General features: G+C 47.4%; 1 protein-coding gene across 3 annotated transcripts in view; it reads right to left on the minus strand.

Moving 5' to 3' along the window:
• Window positions 1–25,904, minus strand: part of LOC124127167 (muscle-specific protein 300 kDa-like) — a 270,673-nt gene that overhangs the window by 128,485 nt on the left and 116,284 nt on the right. For all 3 annotated transcript variants that reach the window (XM_048384845.1, XM_048384846.1, XM_048384847.1), the window contains 12 exons: window positions 25,752–25,892; window positions 24,737–25,228; window positions 24,229–24,381; window positions 22,703–22,867; window positions 22,191–22,517; window positions 21,519–21,671; window positions 20,460–20,627; window positions 17,812–17,988; window positions 9,622–9,783; window positions 9,340–9,510; window positions 4,763–4,939; window positions 1,772–2,077 (listed from right to left, as the gene is read on the minus strand). In XM_048384845.1, the coding sequence (XP_048240802.1) occupies window positions 1,772–2,077; window positions 4,763–4,939; window positions 9,340–9,510; window positions 9,622–9,783; window positions 17,812–17,988; window positions 20,460–20,627; window positions 21,519–21,671; window positions 22,191–22,517; window positions 22,703–22,867; window positions 24,229–24,381; window positions 24,737–25,228; window positions 25,752–25,892 (2,592 nt within the window). The remainder of the gene's footprint in view (window positions 1–1,771; window positions 2,078–4,762; window positions 4,940–9,339; window positions 9,511–9,621; window positions 9,784–17,811; window positions 17,989–20,459; window positions 20,628–21,518; window positions 21,672–22,190; window positions 22,518–22,702; window positions 22,868–24,228; window positions 24,382–24,736; window positions 25,229–25,751; window positions 25,893–25,904) is intronic.

A 25,904-nucleotide genomic window follows, 5' to 3' on the forward strand; every position in this document is an offset into this window, starting at 1 on the left:
TGGACTCTGGGACTGGTCCACAGGGTGAGTGAGTGAGTGAGTGAGTGAGTGAGTGAGTGAGAGTGAGTGAGTGAGAGTGAGTGAGTGAGAGGGATGGATGGATGAGAGAGTACAGGCTGGACTCTGGGACTGGTCCACAGGGTAAGTGAGTGAGGGAGGGAGGGGGATGGATGGGAGAGTACAGGCATAGACTCTTGCACTAGTTCACAGGGTGAGTGAGTTGAAAGGAGGGGAGTACAGGGATGACAATGGCCCACTGAGGGGAAGGCAGAAGCTGACTACATGATACACAGGCAGGTGTTAAGTGGAGGACAGAGGTAGTGTTACACCGGTACACCGTGAGACGACCCACGAAGCACACACAGGTCGGCCGACACCGGGGCATGCAGGGGGCACACATACATGGGAGAGGATGACCAAGCCGCATGCAGCACCTACTGGAGTGTAGTAGTCATAGTAGTAGTCGTAGTGGTAGTAGTAGAAGTAGTAGTTGTAGTACCTGGACACATCTGTCTGGCATCCATCGTCTCTCTTCAGCCAGACATCGATCACTGACAGTGAGAAGTCTTGAAACAGCAGTATTCACGCGAACGCCAGTTCCAGGAAGGCAGCGTACCCTTCCTTCGCGCAAAGGTCAATACGGTGACAACAATCCGAAAGCTGGCCAGCCAAGTGGTTAATGAGATGACAATGAGGCTAGTGAACTAAGATTATAGGCACAGACTGGGAATCACGCACAACACAACGCCACATTACAAGATAATCCTTATCTAATCCCCACATAATGGTGGTGTAAGGGATCATCTCGGATTTTTAATTCCCACCCATTCTCAAATTACCAACACTCAGCTGATTTAATCCCCCCCCCCCAATCTCAGGTAACACAGACAGAAGCAATGGCCCAACTCAGGACCTGTTTACAGTCTCCAGGGGCCCTAACTTGAATCAGCACCTGTGCATAGTTGCCATGATGCAATTCAGAACACTAACAGGAGTTCCCCTGAATATAGTAGCTACGAAGAGCTCATTAACAGGTGCCCTGAATTGATTCATGACCTGTGCAGAGCTGCCCACGACCACCTCAGCACCTGGTTGTATCCCAATCCCTGATCCAACACTGAAACCCTCGTCCCCCGGGGTGCAGGATCCCCGGTCTACAACAGGAGACATATCCCTGACAAGTCGTACCAAGTTACCTCACGACTCAGTCACACTTTCCTGTCCCCTACAGGAGGTGAGAGGTTATACGAAGAAATACCTAACCATGGAACCCAGTATGTGGGCTGCCACTGAATGTTGATTGAACCACCCTTGAGATTGCAGAACCTCAGCTCAGGTGAAAGAAATGGTGACATGTGATCTGTTAGATTGGATGAAGGGGGCAGGACAAGTAGATTCATATTCATGAAATCAAAGACAATTCATTTAACTGAACAATATAACTGCATGCAAAGCAAGTAGGCAACTAGTATCTACATCACTACCTACTCTGGGAAACCAAACAGACCTACTTGTGCATGCATTTTCTCCTTCTGTGTTGCAGGTGCACTGGTGAACACTTACCGTGTCCGGGAAAGGTGCCGAGTCTACCAGGAGGGATGAACACTCTTACTCTTGTCAGTTACTATTCTAGGGCCGTGATTTCAGAATGGTGAGACTATTCCAGGCTTCCCCGGGACAAAATGCATGCATCAAGCACTGTGTTAGTGATGTTGTCCACACTGTGAGTCGGGTGAGGTCTACACGCTACTCCCACAGCTGTCACACATACCTTCATCTGAATCCCCTTGTCCTCCACAGCAGCATCAGACTTGTCGATCCTCTCCAGCGCACGAGCGTAGTTCTCCAGGTCCTCATCCATCGTGTCGTTGTGGTTCTGCAGTTCCCGTGTGTCGATGAGTGCCTGTTCCCGGCTGGCCTGGAGGTTGTCAAGCTGACCAATCAGCTCCTCCCAGTCGTCCCGGACAGCCTGCACAACAGGGTCGGCCAGGCTTGGGTTGTGCTGGGTGAGACTCCGGTACTGGGACACAAAGGTCTCGATGGCTGGACCTCGAGCCACGACCTCATCCCGCAAGGCCTGCAGGAACAAGTGGTCAATGAAGAAGCTGGTATTACTGACCCCCAAACATCATTAAAGAAACACCTATTCCTGGTCAGGGTTTTAGAAGGACAGATGTCTTTTGAACACAAATGGTGTCACGCTGGGGTGTTCAATTACTAACATCGGCCACAGCTGAGAGCCAGATCAACTTTTCCTCATTTTTAACAAAATATCTCTGAAAACTTCCAACAGTACACATTTTCCACTCTTGTACCACCGATCCTCCATATATCAATGATGTGATGGTACCACCGACCCTCCATACATCAATACTGTGCTGGTACCACTGACAACATACATCAATGATGTCCTGGTACCACTGACCATCCATACATCAATAATGTGATAGTACCACTGACCATCTATACATCAATAATGTGATGGTACCACTAACCCTCCATACATCAATGATGTGATGGTACCACTGACCCTCCATACATCACTAATGTGATAGTACCACTGACCCTTCAAATATCAATGATGTGATGGTACCACTGACCCTTCATACATCAATGATGTGATAGTACCACTGACCCTCCATACATCAATAATGTGCTGGTACGACTGACGCTCCGTACATCAATGATGTGATTGTACCACTGACCCTCCATACATCAATAATGTGATAGTACCACTGACCCTCCATACATTAATGATGTGATTGTACTACTAACCCTCCATACATCAATGATGTGATAGTACCACTGACCCTCCATACATCACTGACCCTCCATACATCAATGATGTGATGGTACCACTGACCCTCCATACATCAATGATGTGATGGTACCACTGACCCTCCATACATCAATGATGTTATGGTACCACTGACCCTCCATACATTTCTGACCCTCCATACATCAATGATGTGAAAGTACCACTAACCCTCCATACATCAATGATGTGATGGTGCCACTGACCCTCCATACATCAATGATGTTATGGTACCACTGACCCTCCATACATCACTGACCCTCCATACATCAATGATGTGATGGTACGACTGATCCTCCATACATCAATGATGTTATGGTACCACTAACCCTCCATACATCACTGACCCTCCATACATCAATGATGTGATGGTACGACTGATCCTCCATACATCAATGATGTGATGGTACCACTGACCCTCCATACATCAATGATGTTATGGTACCACTAACCCTCCATACATCACTGACCCTCCATACATCAATGATGTGATGGTACGACTGATCCTCCATACATCAATGATGTGATGGTACCACTGACCCTCCATACATCAATGATGTTATGGTACCACTGACCCTCCATACATCACTGACCCTCCATACATCAATGTGATGGTACCACTGACCCTCCATACATCAATGATGTGATGGTACCACTGACCCTCCATACATCAATGATGTGATAGTACCACTAACCCTCCATACATCACTGACCCTCCATACATCAATGATGTGATGGTACGACTGATCCTCCATACATCAATGATGTGATGGTACCACTGACCCTCCATACATCAATGATGTTATGGTACCACTGACCCTCCATATATCAATGATGTGATGGTACGACTGACCATCCATACATCAATGATGTGATGGTACGACTGACCCTCCATACATCAATGATGTGATGGTACCACTGACCCTCCATACATCAATGATGTGATGGTACCACTGACCCTCCATACATCAATGATGTGATGGTACCACTGACCCTCCATACATCAATGATGTGATAGTACCACTGACCCTCCATATATCACTGACCCTCCATACATCAATGATGTGATGGTACCACTGACCCTCCATACATCAGTGATGTGATGGTACCACTGACCCTCCATGCATCAATGACGTGATGGTACAACTGACCCTCCATACATCAATGATGTGACAGTACCACTGACCCTCCATACATCACTGACCCTCCATACATCAATGTGATAGTACCACTGACCCTCCATACCTCAATGATGTGATGGTACCACCGACCCTCCATACATCAATGATGTGATAGCACCACTGACCCTCCATACATCACTGACCCTCCATACATCAATGATGTGATGGTACCACCGACACCATACATCAGTGATGTCCTGGTACCACTGACCCTCCATACATCAATGATGTCCTGGTACCACCGACCCTCCATACATCAATAATGTGCTGGTACCACTGACCCTCCATACATTAATGATGTGATGGTACCACTGACCCTCCATACTTCAATAATGTGCTCGTACGACTGACCCTCTTCACATCAATAATGTGATGGTACCACTGACCCTCCATACATCAATAATGTGATGGTACCACTGACCCTTCATACATCACTGACCCTCAATACATCAATGATGTGATGGTACGACTGATCCTCCATACATCAATGATGTGATAGTACCACTGACCCTCCATACATTAATGATGTGCTGGTACGACTGACCCTCCATACATCAATAATGTGATGGTACCACTGACCCTTCATACATCAATGACCCTCCATACATCAATGATGTGATGGTACCACTGACCCTCCATACATCAATGATGTCCTGGTACCACTGACCCTCCATTCATCAATAATGTGATGGTACCACTGACCCTCCATACATCAATAATGTGATGGTATCACTGACTCTCCATACATCAATGATGATCGACTCACCTTGATCCTGTCAATGTCAATCTCGGCGGCCTCAGCATGCAGCTTGGCTGGCTTCTGTGCCATCTCTTGCACCTCCTCCTTCTTGGCATGGAGCCAGTGACGGAGCGAGCCTCTCTCTCGCTCCACATTCTCCCACTTCCTGATCATGTCGCGCAAACTGTCCAGGCGAGCCTCCACCTGTAGGTCACAGAAACAAGGTGAGCATTACCATCATTAATCACAGATCGTTACGATTCGATCACGCTGGACGGAGGCAAGGACTACTCTGGATCTGGACCATCTTGACCGTCATCCATTCAGATGGTCCAGCATGTGCCACTTGCCTTCAACAACCAGATATAACTGCCCTGACGAAGCCTAATGAACTGATTACTTGAGTAATTGACAGACAAACATCAAAGTTTAAGTGAGCGTCCAGCACAATGCAGCCCAACACAAGCAGGCCCTGACTGTGGAGATAGCCATCTTGTCAGGAGGGGAAACAGTTCGGTCACTCACTGATCTTTGTCAAGCAATCTGATTTCTATTTCAGTACATTGTACTAAACACAAGTGAGAAGGCTGATAAACAAATAATTTCAGGTATACATTCATTTGACTCAGATATTCGATACACATTAATAAATCTACAAGAATTATTTGTGCTGATGTTGTTAAAGAGATTAGTTATTGTTAATCAGGAAATTTAGAAATCCTTTGATACTGACATCCATGCTGGTCATTAGTTAGGGGCTCAAATTCCAGTTGTGTCTGACAGACTCAGCATACCGCAACTAAAGACGAAAGGGAACTACATCACCCTCCAGAACCTTTGTACACTACATCAAGGATCTCCCTCCCTTTGTACACATAGAGAATCTCACCCTCTTGTCTTTTGATATCAAATATATCAACACGAGTTGATAAAAGCAAGCCTCTGAGTTTTTCCACTTTTATCAACTTGTGTTGATATATTTGATATCAAAAGACACAAGGGTGAGATTTTATTGATCATTCAAAATCATTCTTCCACCTTTTCAGTTTGTAGAGAGCAATAGCAGTGTCTAAAGTGTAAAAGGTACTGCTAACAGCTTCAGTAGCAGAGTTATTAGTGATGTCATTTGATTGTGACGTCATGGTAACCAATGCTTCACAATGGTCTGCAAAGCATTGTGACGCAATTTCACAGATCTCTCACCAGAACCCATCCCTTTGTCCTATACATCACGGATCTCTCCCCAGAACCCATCCGTTTGCACACTTCATCACAGATTTACTTCCAGAACCCATCCCTTTGTCAACAACATCGCAGATATCCCTCCAGGGCCCATCCCTTTGTGCACTACATCATGGATCTCCCTCCAGAACCCATCCCTTTGTATACTACATCATGGATCTCCCTCCAGAACCAATCCCTTTGTATACTACATCATGGATCTCCCTCCAGAACCCATCAATTTGTACACTACATCATGGATCTCCCTCCAGAGCCCATCCCTTTGTCCACTACATCACGGATTTCCCCCCAGAACCCATCCCTTTGTCCACTACATCGTGGATCTCCCTCCAGAACCCATCCCTTTGTACACTACATCATGGATCTCCCTCCAGAGCCCATCCCTTTGTACACTACATCACGGATCTCCTTCCAGAACCCATCCCTTTGTACACTACATCATGGATCTCCCTCCAGAGCCCATCTCCTTGTACACTACATCATGGATCTCCCTCCAGAACCCATCCCTTTGTACACAACATCACAGATCTCCCTCCAGAGCCCATCCCTTTGTACACTGCATCATGGATCTCCCTCCAGAGCCCATCCCTTTGTCCACTACATCATGGATCTCCCTCCAGAGCCCATCCCTTTGTCCACTACATCATGGATCTCTCCCCAGAACCCATCCCTTTGTCCACTACATCATGGATCTCCCTCCAGAGCCCATCCCTTTGTCCACTACATCATGGATCTCCCTCCAGAGCCCATCTCCTTGTACACTACATCATGGATCTCCCTCCAGAGCCCATCTCCTTGTACACTACATCATGGATCTCCCTCCAGAACCCATCCCTTTGTACACTACATCATGGATCTCCCTCCAGAGCCCATCCCTTTGTACACTACATCATGGATCTCCCCCCAGAGCCCATCCCTTTGTACACTACATCATGGATCTCCCTCCAGAGCCCATCCCTTTGTACACTACATCATGGATCTCCCTCCAGAACCCATCCCTTTGTCCACTACATCATGGATCTCCCTCCAGAGCCCATCCCTTTGTACACTACATCATGGATCTCCCTCCAGAGCCCATCCCTTTGTACACTACATCATGGATCTCCCTCCAGAGCCCATCCCTTTGTACACTACATCATGGATCTCCCTCCAGAGCCCATCCCTTTGTATACTACATCATGGATCTCCCTCCAGAACCCATCCCTTTGTATACTACATCACGGATTTCCCCCCAGAACCCATCCCTTTGTCCACTACATCGTGGATCTCCCTCCAGAGCCCATCCCTTTGTATACTACATCACGGATTTCCCCCCAGAACCCATCCCTTTGTCCACTACATCGTGGATCTCCCTCCAGAACCCATCCCTTTGTACACTACATCATGGATCTCCCTCCAGAGCCCATCCCTTTGTCCACTACATCGTGGATCTCCCTCCAGAACCCATCCCTTTGTACACTACATCATGGATCTCCCTCCAGAGCCTATGCCTTTGTATACTACATCACGGATCTCCCTCCAGAACCCATCCCTTTGTCCACTACATCATGGATCTCCCTCCAGAACCCATCCCTTTGTGCACTACATCATGGATCTCCTTCCAGAGCCCATCCCTTTGTGCACTACATCATGGATCTCCTTCCAGAGCCCATCCCTTTGTCCACTACATCATGGATCTCTCCCCAGAGCCCATCCCTTTGTACACTACATCATGGATCTCCCTCCAGAGCCCATCCCTTTGTGCACTACATCATGGATCTCCTTCCAGAGCCCATCCCTTTGTCCACTACATCATGGATCTCTCCCCAGAGCCCATCCCTTTGTGCACTACATCATGGATCTCCTTCCAGAGCCCATCCCTTTGTGCACTACATCATGGATCTCCTTCCAGAGCCCATCCCTTTGTCCACTACATCATGGATCTCTCCCCAGAGCCCATCCCTTTGTACACTACATCATGGATCTCCCTCCAGAGCCCATCAATTTGTACACTACATCATGGATCTCCCTCCAGAGCCCATCCCTTTGTCCACTACATCATGGATCTCCCTCCAGAGCCCATCCCTTTGTATACTACATCATGGATCTCCCTCCAGAACCCATCCCTTTGTCCACAACATCATGGATCTCCCTCCAGAGCCCATCAATTTGTACACTACATCATGGATCTCCCTCCAGAGCCCATACCTTTGTCCACTACATCATGGATCTCCCTCCAGAGCCCATACCTTTGTCCACTACATCATGGATCTCCCTCCAGGTCCCATCCCTTTGTATACTACATTATGGATCTCCCTCCAGAGCCCATCCCTTTGTATACTACATCATGGATCTCCCTCCAGAACCCATCCCTTTGTATACTACATCATGGATCTCCCTCCAGAACCCATCCCTTTGTACACTACATCATGGATCTCCCTCCAGAACCTATGCCTTTGTATACTACATCATGGATCTCCCTCCAGAACCCATCAATTTGTACACAACATCACAGATCTCCCTCCAGAACCCATCCCTTTGTATACTACATCATGGATCTCCCTCCAGAACCCATCCCTTTGTACACTACATCATGGATCTCCCTCCAGAGCCCATCAATTTGTACACTACATCATGGATCTCCCTCCAGAGCCCATCCCTTTGTCCACTACATCATGGATCTCCCTCCAGAGCCCATCCCTTTGTATACTACATCATGGATCTCCCTCCAGAACCCATCCCTTTGTCAACAACATCATGGATCTCCCTCCAGAGCCCATCAATTTGTACACTACATCATGGATCTCCCTCCAGAGCCCATACCTTTGTATACTACATCATGGATCTCCCTCCAGAGCCCATCCCTTTGTACACTACATCATGGATCTCCCTCCAGAGCCCATCCCTTTGTATACTACATCATGGATCTCCCTCCAGAACCCATCCCTTTGTCCACAACATCATGGATCTCCCTCCAGAGCCCATCAATTTGTACACTACATCATGGATCTCCCTCCAGAGCCCATACCTTTGTCCACTACATCATGGATCTCCCTCCAGAACCCATCCCTTTGTATACTACATCATGGTTCTCCCTCCAGAGCCCATCCCTTTGTATACTACATCATGGATCTCCCTCCAGAACCCATCCCTTTGTATACTACATTATGGATCTCCCTCCAGAGCCCATCCCTTTGTACACTACATCATGGATCTCCCTACAGAACCCATCCCTTTGTACACTACATCATGGATCTCCCTCCAGAGCCCATCCCTTTGTACACTACATCATGGATCTCCCTCCAGAGCCCATCCCTTTGTCCACTACATCACAGATCTCCCTCCAGAACCTATGCCAGTGGATGTCCACAACATGGGCTCACCTGAGTGATGGCGTCCTGGAGCTCTCTGTTGACCCCGTCAGCCAGGTGGGAGATGGAGGAATCTCCAGCAGCTTCTGTCTGGTCTAGATTCTCCATACTGCCAAGGTTCTCACAGCGATGGGCAGACGCGGCCAGATCCTGCTTTTTGGTGACCAGTTTCTCCAGCATTCCCTGTTGGGTGAGAAGTTATTTACAGGAGTGGCAGATGAAGAAACTTTGGCAATGGTAAGGTGAACATTGCTTGTAAATATTCATGTTTAAATTTATGGGTATAATGCCCACCTGAGTTGCCTCCCTTTGTTCCTGTGCCTCGTTAAGTGTGTCTGGAACATCAGCTTCATTTTGGTTGAGCCAATCTTTGAAGTCACGCTGGAGGTACTGTGATGTGGAGTTGAGTAAGTCTCTATACTGCTGCCACTTGTCTAAGACTTCCTGGAGGCGATCCTAAGTGAATATAAATGTTACATACTGACCTGCTGCATTACAGTTTGTGGAACATGTGATCTAAGGTTTTAGAGGAGGTGAGTGATGTACAGGGAGGGAAGATGTGGAGATGGGTCTGGAGGTGACTGCTGTACAGGGAGGGAAGATGTGGAGATGGGTCTGGAGGTGACTGCTGTATAGGAAGATGTAGAGATGGGTCTGGAGGTGACTGCTGTACAGGGAGGGAAGATGTGGAGATGTGTCTGGAGGTGACTGCTGTACAGGGAGGGAAGATGTGGAGATGGGTCTGGAGGTGACTGCTGTTCAGGAAGATGTGGAGATGTGTCTGGAGGTGACTGCTGTACAGGGAGGGAAGATGTGGAGATGGGTCTGGAGGTGACTGCGGTAAAGGAAGATGTAGAGATGGGTCTGGAGGTGACTGCTGTACAGGGAGGGAAGATGTGGAGATGGGTCTGGAGGTGACTGCGGTAAAGGAAGATGTAGAGATGGGTCTGGAGGTGACTGCTGTACAGGGAGGGAAGATGTGGAGATGGGTCTGGAGGTGACTGCGGTAAAGGAAGATGTAGAGATGGGTCTGGAGGTGACTGCTGTACAGGGAGGGAAGATGTGGAGATGTGTCTGGAGGTGACTGCGGTAAAGGAAGATGTAGAGATGGGTCTGGAGGTGACTGCTGTACAGGGAGGGAAGATGTAGAGATGGGTCTGGAGGTGACTGCTGTACAGGGAGGGAAGATGTGGAGATGGGTCTGGAGGTGACTGCTGTAAAGGAAGATGTAGAGATGGGTCTGGAGGTGACTGCTGTACAGGGAGGGAAGATACGGAGATGGGTCTGGAGGTGACTGCTGTACAGGGAGGGAAGATGTGGACATGGGTCTGAAGGTGACTGCTGTACAGGGAGGGAAGATGTGGTGATGGGTCTGGAGGTGACTGCTGTACAGGGAGGGAAGATGTAGAGATGGGTCTGGAGGTGACTGCTGTACAGGGAGGGAAGATGTGGAAGATGGGTCTGAAGGTGACTGCTGTACAGGGAGGGAAGATGTGGAGATGGGTCTGGAGGTGACTGCTGTACAGGGAGGGAAGATGTGATATTTGCAAAGAGGAGGTATAGGGACTTGAAGAATCTGCTTTTGGGGAAGAGAAGTCAATAAATAGATAAGCATTATGGTATGTTTATTTTGTAAATGGATACAACATTGATTTGAAGCAATGATATGGAAACATTTTGAACAGAGTTGAATATCTTACCATTGTGTGTATATCCTTACTGCTGCCCCTGTTCTGTGCCAGACAATTCACACTACACACAATAGGTATCTCTGACAGTAAACTTCCCCCATGTGAACACAGCTGTGCATATGGATGTACTCCTCAGCCGAACCGTCATTTGACATAACGTTCTACAGCCCTGGATCCATATCTCACCAGGTGTCCCACCCAACACACCTATTATCCTCAACTACCATTTCTTTCATCCTATTGTATCCATCCTATTTAAATAATGAAATTGCATTTCATGTAATTTCAGGCTTCGTAATACCGTAAAATGATTCTTTCAGTAACCAGTGTCAATGTAGTGTTTGACCTGCAATAGTGCTGTGTATTGATTTTGTGATTGCGTTGTGTTTTCATTAACCCTGTGTACACGTAATCCATGCAGGAGGAAACTGCAATGTACTTTGTCCACAACTAACACATAATTGAATCAAAGGATTTAATATCAGCTTCCTCCAAACGGTTTCAGAAAGTTTCTGGCGACTGTACAAAGCCAAGCAACAGCAGACTAATTCTTGAATTCTTAGTCCTCTGAAGAATTGACAATAGTTTGTGTTGACTGTAGATTCCCTAGCAACAACAGACTAATCCCCCAATAACGAATGTGTCACAAGACATCATGTTGCTTCCAGTGAGATAACTAGGACATGTTGCCATCATTACGTTTCTGGAGGGAGGGGTGTGGCCAAAACGTATCAGAACATATACATGTTATAACTATTCAAGCCTCATGCATTATTGGCACCTCCAACCAATATTTCAGTGCTCAAATAATTCAATTTACACAGCCTGATTCAACCTCTTTCATCCGAAAAGTGAAAATCCTAGAAGTGAAAAAGTTGACCTGTTGAAAACCTCATGAAGTCATCCCTATGAAGCCATACAGGGGAATATGTAGCAAAGTGATTGCTGGGTGGGATTAACTCTGATTAACAACATCCCTATGAAGCCATACAGGGGAATATGTAGCAAAGTGATTGCTGGGTGGGAATAACTCTGATTAACAACCTCCATTTGAAGCCATACAGGGGAATATGTAGCAAAGTGATTGCTGGGTGGGATTTACTCTGATTAACAACATCCCTATGAAGCCATACAGGGGAATATGTAGCAAAGTGATTGCTGGGTGGGATTTACTCTGATTAACAACATCCCTATGAAGCCATACAGGGGAATATGTAGCAAAGTGATTGCTGGGTGGGATTAACTCTGATTAACAACCTCCCTATGAAGCCATACAGGGGAATATGTAGCAAAGTGATTGCTGGGTGGGATTAACTCTGATTAAGAACACCCCTATGAAGCCATACAGGGGAATATGTAGCAAAGTGATAGCTGGGTGGGATTAACTCTGATTAACAACCTCCCTATGAAGCCATACAGGGGAATATGTAGCAAAGTGATTGCTGGGTGGGATTAACTCTGATTAACAACATCCCTATGAAGCCATACAGGGGAATATGTAGCAAAGTGATGGCTGGGTGGGATTAACTCTGATTAACAACATCCCTATGAGTGAGTGAGTGAGTGAGTGAGTATGGTTTTACGCCGCTTTTAGCAATATTCCAGCAATATCACGGCGGGGGACACCAGAAATGGGCTTCACACATTGTACCCATGTCGGGAATCGAACCCAGGTCTTCGGCGTGACGAGCGAACGCTTTAACCACTAGGCTACCCGACCGCCCCTCATCCCTATGAAGCCATACAGGGGAATATGTAGCAAAGTGATTGCTGGGTGGGATTAACTCTGATTAACAACATCCCTATGAAGCCATACAGGGGAATATGTAGCAAAGTGATTGCTGGGTGGGATTAACTCTGATTAACAACATCCCTATGAAGCCATACAGGGGAATATGTAGCAAAGTGATTGCTGGGTGGGATTAACTCTGATTAACAACATCCCTATGAAGCCATACAGGGGAATATGTAGCAAAGTGATTGCTGGGTGGGATTAACTCTGATTAACAACATCCATATGAAGCCATACAGGGGAATATGTAGCAAAGTGATTGCTGGGTGGGATTAACTCTGATTAACAACATCCCTATGAAGCCATACAGGGGAATATGTAGCAAAGTGATTGCTGGGTGGGATTAACTCTGATTAACAACATCCCTATGAAGCCATACAGGGGGATATGTAGCAAAGTGATTGCTGGGTGGGATTAACTCTGATTAACAACATCACTATGAAGCCATACAGGGGAATATGTAGCAAAGTGATTGCTGGGTGGGATTAACTCTGATTAACAACATCCCTATGAAGCCATACAGGGGAATATGTAGCAAAGTGATAGCTGGGTGGGATTAACTCTGATTAACAACATCCCTATGAAGCCATACAGGGGAATATGTAGCAAAGTGATTGCTGGGTGGGATTAACTCTGATTAACAACATCCCTATGAAGCCATACAGGGGAATATGTAGCAAAGTGATTGCTGGGTGGGATTAACTCTGATTAACAACATCCCTATGAAGCCATACAGGGGAATATGTAGCAAAGTGATTGCTGGGTGGGATTAACTCTGATTAACAACCTCCCTATGAAGCCATACAGGGGGATATGTAGCTGAGTGATTGCTGGGTGGGATGTAACGCTATTACCACTTCCCCAGGAAGAACACACCTCAAATACTGGTCATGTTTTCGCACTGAATATGCGATGTTGCATTTCATCAGATTTGTTTGAGGAACATACAAATGTGTTTGAGGAACATACAAATGTGTTTGAGGAACATACAAATGTGTTTGAGGAACACCTTGGCAAAACTGATTGTGAGTAATAAACTGAAGAGACATCAAATTTGTAGTTTATGATCTTAAGATGTCAGAATAGGGTAATGTTACTGAAAGTCAAAGATGCCACAAATACTCTCCATCTACATTTCTTCCGAGTGGTTGACGGCATATTTGTGTACTTCCTACTTAATGTCAAAGATGTCTTACAGCATTGCTGCAGACAAGACTCCGATACACCTGGTCTGAGATACTCGATTCATACGGCATAGATAAGGATTACTCCACATTATTCTGTTACCATGGCAACTATATACATATGTCTCCATGCACATCATGCTCCATGCAGAAACAGAAGAAACACAACGTTTGATATTCAGCATTTATTTGGGATAAAATCCCCCAACATGGGTCGTGTATAGACGTGTAATAATACTTGTGGTAGAGTACAGCCCTTACAGAGATACAACTGTTACAAGAAATACTCAAGGTGCACAACAATCACATAATTAACAATGGAAATAAATAAATATTATCACAGACTTCTGACTTGCTCCCCTATAACAAGAGAGATGAGGACGGAAAAAACTGTCACTTGATTACTAGTGACAGAACATCAACATTTACATGGCAACACATTTATCTGGACGGGATTTGATAAAACACATATATCAGTACGGGATATGATAAAAAAGATAATATAAAGTTACGTGTAAAAAATACTTCAAAAGTAACATATTTAAAACTATCAGAATGTTCGATGATTCAACGTGGCATAGTTTGAATGAGCGGAAGTTGCCACATGCTTGAGCATAGTTGTCCCCGTTACCTATCTGATTCTCATCCTTCAGAACAGTGTTGTACACGAGCATCCTGGGCTGTGTCTCTACACTTGAGACTTTAACCTACACTGAGGAACATCGTCTAGCAGTTAAGTATCTTTACAGACTACCGGTAACTACAACCTGCCATCCACTACTCTATGCACATAAGTCAACACTAGCACGTGGCATGAAGCCAGCCCTGGCCTCCTGGCCAACCAGGGACCAGGCCTGGCCTACACCAGACACAGACTTGCACTTCACACAGTAAAGCAGAGAAAACACACTAATAAAGAGCAAAGCAAACCATTAATAAAATCGAAACTTTACATATGGCGAGTAATGTGACATGTTTGCCATCTGCAAAATAAAATAAACAAAAATTTATGTAAAATAGATCAGGAATGTAAATGGCAAAATTTTGATGTAAAAAAAAGGGTATTATGATGATTTCTGAATCTCAACTTCAATATTCCTCTGAAATGCAAGACCATGTCTGCCTGCCTTAGAACACTACAGTAAGATCTCGGAACATCAATATGCGTGGCAGGTCACCACGACCATGACATAGGTCACATCTACATGCATGGCCCAGCCACCGTCTGCATCACCTCGGCAGTCTGGGTCACCATGACATAGGTCACCTCAACATAGGTCATAGGTCATCACGACATAAGTCACATCACTCAATGTCACTCTAATATCACCCACACTGACATGCACGAGTTTCTTCCTGTTTGTCAATACAAACATCTCCTCTACCCTTAACACATGTTAGGCATTGTTAGTCATCGGTATATATGTGTTTATATGTTGGAATTCAGGTCAAGCATTCATCACATCTCAGTCTGGCACAAAGTCCACTTGAAACAAACAAGACTGTTCCCATGGCGATTGTACTACTTCTGGCAAGCAAGAAGAGGCCGGGTGAATGCGGCCGGAGAGAAGTGATGAAGGGAGATAACTCTAGTACCAGTACAGGTCTATGTGATCCAGGATCATCTGCGAGGGACAAAAAGCATCAGTGAGGAGAGAAGCAGCATGCACCACATGCACAGCTTAGATTCTCAACATTTCCTTCCATAACTTTCTGTTTCAAAATTTCTTTGAAAAAGCCAAACGGAGATGCCAAAGGCCCCATGTGCCAACTTGTCGTTTTCTCAGCGTGAAAGTTTAGTAATAGTAATCCCCAACTGTAACAGGGAACTGTGATACTCCCTCCAGTCCCGCTATCTCCCTGATAACTCCACACTGCTGTAGGGGCCAGCGGACAGCTGTCGCCATGGTTACTGTGCTGTAGACATTAAAGAGTCCCCAATGACAAGTTACACCAAACATCAAGTAGCCTCCTCCTCCTCCTCCTCCTCCCACCGTCAGACTGTACCAGCGCTCCTGTCATCTATGACATAATCACCAGCTACACTCGCGTTAATCAAGCAAGAATTTCCATGCCCCAGGTTTTCGCTCCTTTTCCCTCACTGTTAGAAGCTCACCCCACAATGCCATCCCCATTCCATCCTGTGATGCAGAGATTCCCCCTTATGCTGTCCCAATTCACATCGATTCAACTCACTATCAATGCTGTTCCAAAACCCTCATTATACTGTCCCCCCTACTACACAAATTTCCCAATAATGCTGTTTGAATTCCCTCATTATGCTTCTGTAATTGACCCAAACTACACAAATTCCCCAATTTCGCTATTCCAATTACCACATAATGATGCTGTAATTCCCCATATTACACAAATTTCCCAATAATGCTGTTCCAATTCCCAAATTATCCTGCTGTAATTGACCCATACTACACAAATTCCCCAATTTCGCTATTCCAATTACCACATAATGATGCTGTAATTCCCCATATTACACAAATTTCCCAATAATGCTGTTCCAATTCCCAAATTATCCTGCTGTAATTGACCCATATTACACAAATTTCCCATTTTCTCTATTCCAATTACCACATAATGATGTTGTAATTCCCGATATTACACAAATTTCCCATGTAATGTTGCTACTATGGGGGCTTGGACTGCGGAACTGGCCTCAAGACACCATGGGTGAGGTGGCCTTGACGGATGACACAGGACATCCCACTTCTCTCATTAGTTGGTGATCTTACTTCAGTAAAACCTCTCATCATACACCGCTTGTCATAGCTTGTCATTGGGCTACCGAGGGATGAACAAGTGTTGACAGTGTTAAAGAAACTCGGTTAGAATTCACTCAGGAAACAGAAGGAAAGTGTGAAGATTTTCAAGAAGTGCAAAACCAGGCAGCAAGCTCACAGCAGACAGAAATAACAGCACAGCAGTCTCACAGCACGCAAGAAATCTCATGGCACACAAGAGATCTCACAGCACGCAAGAGATCTCGCAGCTAACCCAACTAACAGTGTTAGCCAATCACTGCAATCTGCAACACCAGTAAGCAGACCAAACACGCAAACATCAGATGTAAATGATTATAAACAGCATGCAAATCATGTAACAGACAGCCATGGCAACAGAAATGTGGAGTCATCCCTACACCTAACACTACATGGCACCATGGGCCGGCATCGCTATCAGAATGTGATTAACAGAGATCAGAAACATGGACCACCTTAACATATCCCTCTTGCCATGTGTTCCACAAAGACCAGTGACATGACCACCCCGTCAGTCATGTGTTCCACAAAAACCAGTGACATGGTCCACCCCACAAGCCATGTGTTCCACAAAGACCAGTGAAATGGACCACCCCTTCAGCCATGTGTTCCACAAGACCAGTGACATGTTGACATGTACCACCCTGTCAGCCATGTGTTCCACAAAGACCAGTGACACGGTCCACAGACCAGTGACATGGACCACCCCTTTGGCCTTGTGTTCCACAAAGACCAGTGACCGGACCACCCCTTTGGCCATGTGTTCCACAAAGACCAGTGAGATGGACCATCCCTTCAGCCATGTGTTCCACAAAGACCAGTGACATGGTCCACCCTGCTAGCCATGTGTTTCACACAGACCAGTGAGATGGACCATCCCTTCAGCCATGTGTTCCACAAAGACCAGTGACATGGTCCACCCCGCTAGCCATGCGTTCCACACAGACCAGTGACTTGGACCACCTCTTTGGCCATGTTTTCCACAAAGACCAGTGACATGGACCACCTCTTTGGCCACATCCGGCTGCCCCTGGAGCACTCACCTTGATCTGTTGGGCGGTGGACTGCAGGTTGACGTAGCTCTCCTCCAGGTTCTGGAGTTGTGACTGCACCTGCTGGGCCAGACGGGGGAGGCGTGGGGCCATCACCACTAGCTGCTGCCCCTTCCGGCTCACCGAGTCTAGCGTCAGGCGGTAGTCCTCGATCTCCCGGATCAGAGCCTGCAGGGGAAGGGATCAAACAGGGTAGTGTATCAGAGGGATCAAACAGGGTCAGTGTACCAGAGGGATCAAACAGGGTCAGTGTACCGGAGGGATCAAACAGGGTCAGTGTACCAGAGGGATCAAACAGGGTCAGTGTACCAGAGGGATCAAACAGGGTCAGGGTACCAGAGGGATCAAACAGGGTCAGTGTACCGGAGGGATCAAACAGGGTCAGTGTACCAGAGGGATCAAACAGGGTCAGGGTACCGGAGGGATCAAACAGGGTCAGTGTATTGGTGGGATCAAACAGGGTCAGGGTACCTGAGGGATCAAACAGGGTCAGTGTAAGGGAGGGATCAAACAGGGTCAGTGTACCGGAGGGATCAAACAGGGTCAGTGTAACGGAGGGATCAAACAGGGTCAGTGTACCGGAGGGATCAAACAGGGTCAGTGTAACGGAGGGATCAAACAGGGTCAGTGTACCTGAGGGATCAAACAGGGTCAGTGTAACGGAGGCAAACAGGGTCAGTGTATCAGAGGGATCAAACAGGGTCAGTGTACCGGAGGGATCAAACAGGGTCAGTGTACCAGAGGGATCAAACAGGGTCAGTGTATCAGAGGGATCAAACAGGGTCAGTGTACCGGAGGGATCAAACAGGGTCAGTGTAACGGAGGGATCAAACAGGGTAGTGTATCAGAGGGATCAAACAGGGTCAGTGTAACGGAGGATCAAACAGGGTCAGTGTACCTGAGGGATCAAACAGGGTCAGTGTAACGGAGGATCAAACAGGGTCAGTGTACCGGAGGGATCAAACATGGTCAGTGTACCGGAGGGATCAAACAGGGTCAGTTTAAAGGAGGGATCAAACATGGTCAGTGTAACGGAGGATCAAACAGGGTCAGTGTAACGGAGGGATCAAACAGGGTCAGTGTAACGGAGGATCAAACAGGGTCAGTGTACCGGAGGGATCAAACAGGGTCAGTGTAACGGAGGATCAAACAGGGTCAGTGTAACGGAGGGATCAAACAGGGTCAGTGTACCAGAGGGATCAAACAGGGTCAGTGTACCGGAGGGATCAAACAGGGTCAGTGTACCGGAGGGATCAAACAGGGTCAGTGTACCAGAGGGATCAAACAGGGTCAGTGTAACGGAGGATCAAACAGGGTCAGTGTACAGTCATAACTATCACTTCTGACAACTTCAGGGCGGTCGGGTAGCCTAGTGGTTAACGCGTTCTCTCGTCACGCAGAAGACCCGGGTTCGATTCCCGACATGGGTACAATGTGTGAAGCCCATTTCTGGTGTCCCCCGCCGTGATATTGCTGGAATATTGCTAAAAGCGGCGTTAAATCATATTCACTCACTCTGACAACTTCATCTACAACTAACAACTCCATTCTGTTTTTCACCAGACGTTTACTTCAGTGTGTGTTTTTGCTGATAAACTTCAAATTCATCAATAATCCAACATAATGACAACCTACTCATGTTAATCTCTCTCATGTATGCTATTGTTGTTACTGTTAATCCTCCACCTACTATATATATTCTGTACCATGTTCATCATTCAGGCTTGCTTGACAACAGTATAAGGATCTACACCGAAACATTGCCTTTACAGTAAAGGTGTTTACTTCAGGTGTACAGTCAGGTGTACAGCCAGGTGTACTGCCAGGTGTACAGCCAGGTGTAAAGCCAGGTGTACTGTCAGGTGTACTGTCAGGTGTACTGCCAGGTGAACTGGCAGGTGTACAGCCAGGTGAACTGCCAGGTGTACAACCAGGTGTACAGCCAGGTGTACTGTCAGGTGTACTGCCAGGTGTACAGCCAGGTGTACAGCCAGGTGTACTGCCAGGTGTACAACCAGGTGAACTGGCAGGTGTACTGCCAGGTGTACAGCCGTTATATAGCCAGGTGTACTGCCAGGTGTACAGCCAGGTGTACTGCCAGGTGTACAGCCAGGTGTACTGTCAGGTGTACTGCCAGGTGAACTGGCAGGTGTACAGCCAGGTGTACAGCCAGGTGAACTGCCAGGTGTACAACCAGGTGAACTGCCAGGCGAACTGCCAGGTGTACAGCCAGGTGTACAGCCAGGTGTACTGTCAGGTGTACTGTCAGGTGTACTGCCAGGTGTACAGCCAGGTGAACTGCCCACTGTACAGCCAGGTGTACTGCAGAGCGTACAGCCAGGTGAACTGCCAGGTGTACTGCAGAGCGTACAGCCAGGTGTACAGCCAGGTGTACTGCCAGGTGTACATCCAGGTGAACTGCAGAGCATACAGCCAGGAGAACTGCCAGGTGTACTGCCAGGTGTACTGCCAGGTGAACTGCAGAGCGTACAGCCAGGAGAACTGCCAGGTGTACAGCCAGGTGAACTGCAGAGCGTACAGCCAGGTGAACTGCCAGGTGTACAGCCAGGTGTACTGCAGAGCGTACAGCCAGGTGAACTGCCAGGTGTACAGCCAGGTGTACTGCAGAGCGTACTCACCCTATGTTTGTCGATCTGCCTCTGCGTGAGCTCCAGGGAGCTGACATTGAGAGAGTTGTGAGACATGAGTCGGTATGATGTCTGCAGCAGCCACTTCTCACAATCCTGCTGCGCCTCATGGAAGTCAAGGTGGTCATCATAGATTGCCTGCAGGTCGGCCACCACCACCTGCAACACAGCACCAGTGGACATAAGCATGTTGATTTAATGTAACCATCACTATCGTAACTGCTGGCAAAGTTAGGAGATAACATACTGTGTCTTCAATTTAGAGATTGACTACTTATAGATTTAACCATGCTAAATAGAAACCGTAACCAAATGTGCAATGTCAAATCAACTGTTTCAATCAGAGGTGGTTATTTTGATTTGATACCTCTTTCTGATCAATCAGAGATGAGCAATGTCCAAATTCATGGTAAAACTGCATTTAAGATAACATGTTTTGATCAACAAACTGGGTGTTAACAGTATTTCAGTCCATAAGGCGAGATACTGTGTAAGGAGAGTGGAGACATACAAGATGGGGGGGTGGAACCCCGGTGCTGTGAGGAGAGTGGAGACATACAAGATGGGGGGGTGAACATACAAGATGGGGGGTGGAACCCCGGTGCTGTGAGGAGAGTGGAGACATACAAGATGGGGGGGGGAACATACAGGATGGGGGGGGGAACATACAAGATGGGGGTGGAACCCCGGTGCTGTGAGGAGAGTGGAGACATACAAGATGGGGGGGTGAACATACAAGATGGGGGGTGGAACCCCGGTGCTGTGAGGAGAGTGGAGACATACAAGATGGGGGGGGGAACATACAAGATGGGGGGGTGGAACCCCGGTGCTGTGAGGAGAGTGGAGACATACAAGATGGGGGGGTGAACATACAAGATGGGGGGTGGAACCCCGGTGCTGTGAGGAGAGTGGAGACATACAAGATGGGGGGGGGAACATACAAGATGGGGGGGTGGAACCCCGGTGCTGTGAGGAGAGTGGAGACATACAAGATGGGGGGGTGAACATACAAGATGGAAGGGTGGAACCCCGGTCCTGTGTGAGACATACCCTGGCTCTGTTGCGGACAGCATCATAGCGAGCCTGGACATCGGTGAGAGAATCGGCAACGTCGGGGTTGTTGCACAGCGCCTCCAGGTTGGCCACACGGTCGGCCAGCTCGTTCACAAGTCGCTGACGGTGGTCGGTGTCTGCCAGGATCATCTGCAGCAGCAGCAATCATTCTTACCTTATGAATTCATGTATTGGTCATTTCAAATCTAAAACAATTACACTGCATGTGATTTGATTATTTGACATGGTAAAGATCTTCACATTGTATCTTGGAATATGTTAAATAGTTGAGAAAACTGACAAATGGTAGAGGGAATTATAGGGGCAGTAGGCAAGTATGAAAATATGCTGGATCATCCCAAACCTGTTTTACTCCGATGCCAACTCTTACCATGTGTGTCTCTTCTTTTCAAACTGAATGCTCGGAAGCTCTGGTGGGACAGTTTGTTATTGTGATTTCTGCCATGGCAACCATGGCTACTGAGTGATTGAGTATTGTTTTACGCCACTTTTAATCAATAATCCAGCAATATCACGGTGGAGGACACCAGGAATTTGGTTCACACATTGTACCGATTTGGGGAATCGAACCCGGGTCTTCGGGGTGACGGGCAAATGCTTTAACCACTCGGCTCCCCCACCGCCACCATGGCAACTATGGCTACTGACCTTGTACTTGTCCAGGATGGTCTTCTTCTCTGCCAGCTGTGCCCGCGGCTCGGGGTCCAGCTCCAACTGACTCTCCACCTCCGCCAGCCACTTGACGATCATGCCGAAGTACTCCTCGTACTCATGCCAGCGCTGCTGAACTCCCTCCAACATGGCCGTGCAGTCATTGATGGACGAGTTCAGCTTCTCCCACTGATTGGTCATCTGTGTCACCTGACTCTCGATGGTCCTCTTGCCATTGGTGGAGGTGACCGGCAGGATCTTCTCAGCCATATCACATACGTAGTTGACCTTCTGTAGACCGTCGTCCATACTGGCCGTCACATCCTGTATAGAAACAAGAGAAATATCAAACTGAACTTTCCCATTCTTTGTCAAACCAGAAAATTGTAAACCTTTCAAAACTTTCTTTGGCATAATTAATCTGCTATGAATCAGAACCAAATTGATCAGACAAATACAAGAAAGACCTCAACAATATCTAAGAGTCTGGCTTGTTCTGGCTTGTTCACCTTAATGTCTGCGATCCTGTCCTGTATGGCTGTCCAGTCCCCGGCAGTGTCACTGCACGCCTGCACACGCTCACACATCATGGCCAACCACTTGTTGGCCGACTCCAGGGCGTCATCGTACACTCGGTGGTCATGGACGTTGTCCTTCAGCTTTTGTAGGGTGCTCTGTCACAGAAGAGGGAGACTGATAGTTCCAGGTTCATGGGCAGACTGATACTGACAGACAGAGGGAGACTGATACTGACAGACAGAGATAGACTGATACTGACAGACAGAGGGAGACTGATACTAACAGGCAGAGGGAGACTGATACTAACAGATAGAGGGAGAATGATACTAACAGGCAGAGGGAGACTGATACTGACAGGCAGATGGAGACTGATACTGACTGGCAGAGGGAGACTGATACTGACAGACAGAGGGAGACTGATACTGACAGGCAGATGGAGACTGATACTGACAGGCAGAGGGAGACTGATACTGACAGGCAGAGGGAGACTGATACTAACAGGCAGAGGGAGACTGATACTGACAGGCAGATGGAGACTGATACTGACAGGCAGAGGGAGACTAATACTGACAGGCAGATGGAGACTGATACTGACAGATAGAGGGAGACTGATACTGACAGACAGAGGGAGACTGGTTCATGGGGAGGCAGAGGGAGACTGATACTGACAGGCAGAGGGAGACTGATACTGACAGGCAGAGGGAGACTGATACTGACAGATAGAGGGAGACTGATACTGACAGGCAGAGGGAGACTGATACTGACAGGCAGAGGGAGACTGATACTGACAGGCAGAGGGAGACTGATACTGACAGACACACGGAGACTGATACTGACAGACAGAGGGAGACTGGTTCATGGGGAGGCAGAGGGAGACTGATACCGACAGACATAGGTAGACTGATACTGACAGGTAGAGGGAGACTGATACTGACAGGCAGAGGGAGACTGATACTGACAGGTAGAGGGAGACTGATACTGACAGGCAGAGGGAGACTGATACTGACAGGCAGAGGGAGACTGATACTGACAGAGGGAGACTGATACTGACAGATAGAGGGAGACTGATACTGACAGGCAGAGGGAGACTGATACTGACAGAGGGAGACTGATACTGACAGACAGAGGGAGACTGATACTGACAGACAGAGGGAGACTGATACTGACAGATAGAGGGAGACTGATACTGACAGGCAGAGGGAGACTGATACTGACAGACAGAGGGAGACTGGTTCATGGGGAGGCAGAGGGAGACTGATACTGACAGACAGAGGGAGACTGATACTAACAGGCAGAGGGAAACTGATACTAACAGGCAGAGATAGACTGATACTGACAGGCAGAGAGAGTCTGGTTCATTGGGAGGCAGAGGGAGACTGATACTGACAGACAGAGGGAGACTGATACTGACAGGCAGAGGGAGACTGGTTCATGGGGAGGCAGAGGGTGGTTCATTTCATCAGTAGAGAGTACATTCAGCATTGTGTTATATCAGCACTATGGTATCTGTACCTACCCTGGCAAGGGAGCAGAGAGCCTGGAACTTGGTTGACAGCTGCATCATGCTGTTGGAGAGACGAGGGTCACTGCTCCGCTGGGCAATTGTGTCCCCTTTCTCTCGAATCTTGTCCAGAGCAGCCTTCTTACTCCCAATCTCATCATACACATCCTGGAGAATGGATGACATGTCATATTAAAATTATCATACCGGATAATCATAATAACAGCGTCACAAACACAAACTCATAGAAAGGCTTATAAAAAATCTGGCCAGTAAGATGTATACACAGGCAACTGCACAACAAGTAACTATAGTGGCCATGTTAAACATTTACAGAAACAAAAACCTGTGCCAGGAATTTGAAAAAGGTCCTTCTCTTTGATGTGAGATTTACCTCCCCTTCTTGGTACTGATAGTGGGAGATTTACCTCCCCTTCTTGGTACTGATAGTGGGAGATTTACCTCCCCTTCTTGATACTGTGTGTGATTTACCTCCCCTTCTTGCTGGTGTTGTAAGACTTACCTCCCCTTCTTGGTACTGCTGTTGTTTGCGGCTGAGGTTGGGTTTGGGATCCATCAGCCCACGAACTTGGGCATCCATCTTGTCTATCCAGTTCATTATGGTGACATGGTCATCGTCCAGCTCTACCCAGTTGGCGATACACGACTCCAGGTTTGTCTCCACGTCTGACACCGCCATGGAGAAGACAGACCAGTCCTCACGCAGACCTTCCATTTCCCGCTGGATTACAGACCGACCTTGGGGTGAGGTGCTCTCACAGACACGCTCTCCCAGAGCACCAGCCCGGTTCACCATCTCCTGACCTTGCCGCAAGTCGGCCTTGAACTCCTTCAGCTGCTGCAGCCGGTCCTGTAGGGTGCGCTTGTCACCGCTGTAGTCGCTCATCCGCTGTAGCCGATGCTTGGTGTTGGCTAGCCAGTCCAGACAAGCAATGTATGCTTTACGATAGTCCTCATGACCTTTGACCTGCTCCTCAGCCTTGACAAAGGCATCCTGGAGGAGGAAGTGACATGGTATTACCAAAAGAGAAACACTCAAAAATATAAGGAAGGGCTTCAAATTATTAATTTTAAACTCCAGGTCAAATTTGGAACGTACATCTAGTGTATTACAATAATTTAAAGTTATTTCATCATGCCACTTGAGGTCCATTTTTGATTTTGAAAAGAGAAGATGGGGGACTTGGACCACATGAACCCAATACCACTTATCTCCATCTTGCTGAAGTCTGATGACCAGCCAGCAGTACTGTGGACCTGGTCTGATGTGAAACACGGGGCATTCATGGACAACACACAGTGATGATAGAATCTCTTATCTACAAATCTGGGCCCAGTCACAGAAAGTGATCTTAGCGCTACGTATATCGTAAGCAAACATTAAAGAATGGGAATTAACTAGATTTTGATGATAGAATCTGGTGTGGTCAGTGACTAGACTTTATGATACATTAAATCCAGCACTTTTTTCCTGACACCAGGTCTGGACTCTCTGATGCCATGTAGCCCACACTCACCCTGCTCTCTGTGATGACAGCCTGGTACCTGGCCGAGAGTCCGGACACATGGCCGCGGGGACCGGAGTCCTTCACCTGCCCGGCCTTCTGCTCCAGCTTAGCCAGCATGTCCTTGTGAGCAGCGATGTCTGCCTGGAGGGCCTGGGAAGAAGA

The sequence above is a fragment of the Haliotis rufescens genome, unplaced genomic scaffold (assembly GCF_023055435.1).
Source record: "Haliotis rufescens isolate VD_foot unplaced genomic scaffold, xgHalRufe1.0.p SCAF_51, whole genome shotgun sequence".
Lineage (NCBI taxonomy): Eukaryota > Metazoa > Mollusca > Gastropoda > Lepetellida > Haliotidae > Haliotis > Haliotis rufescens.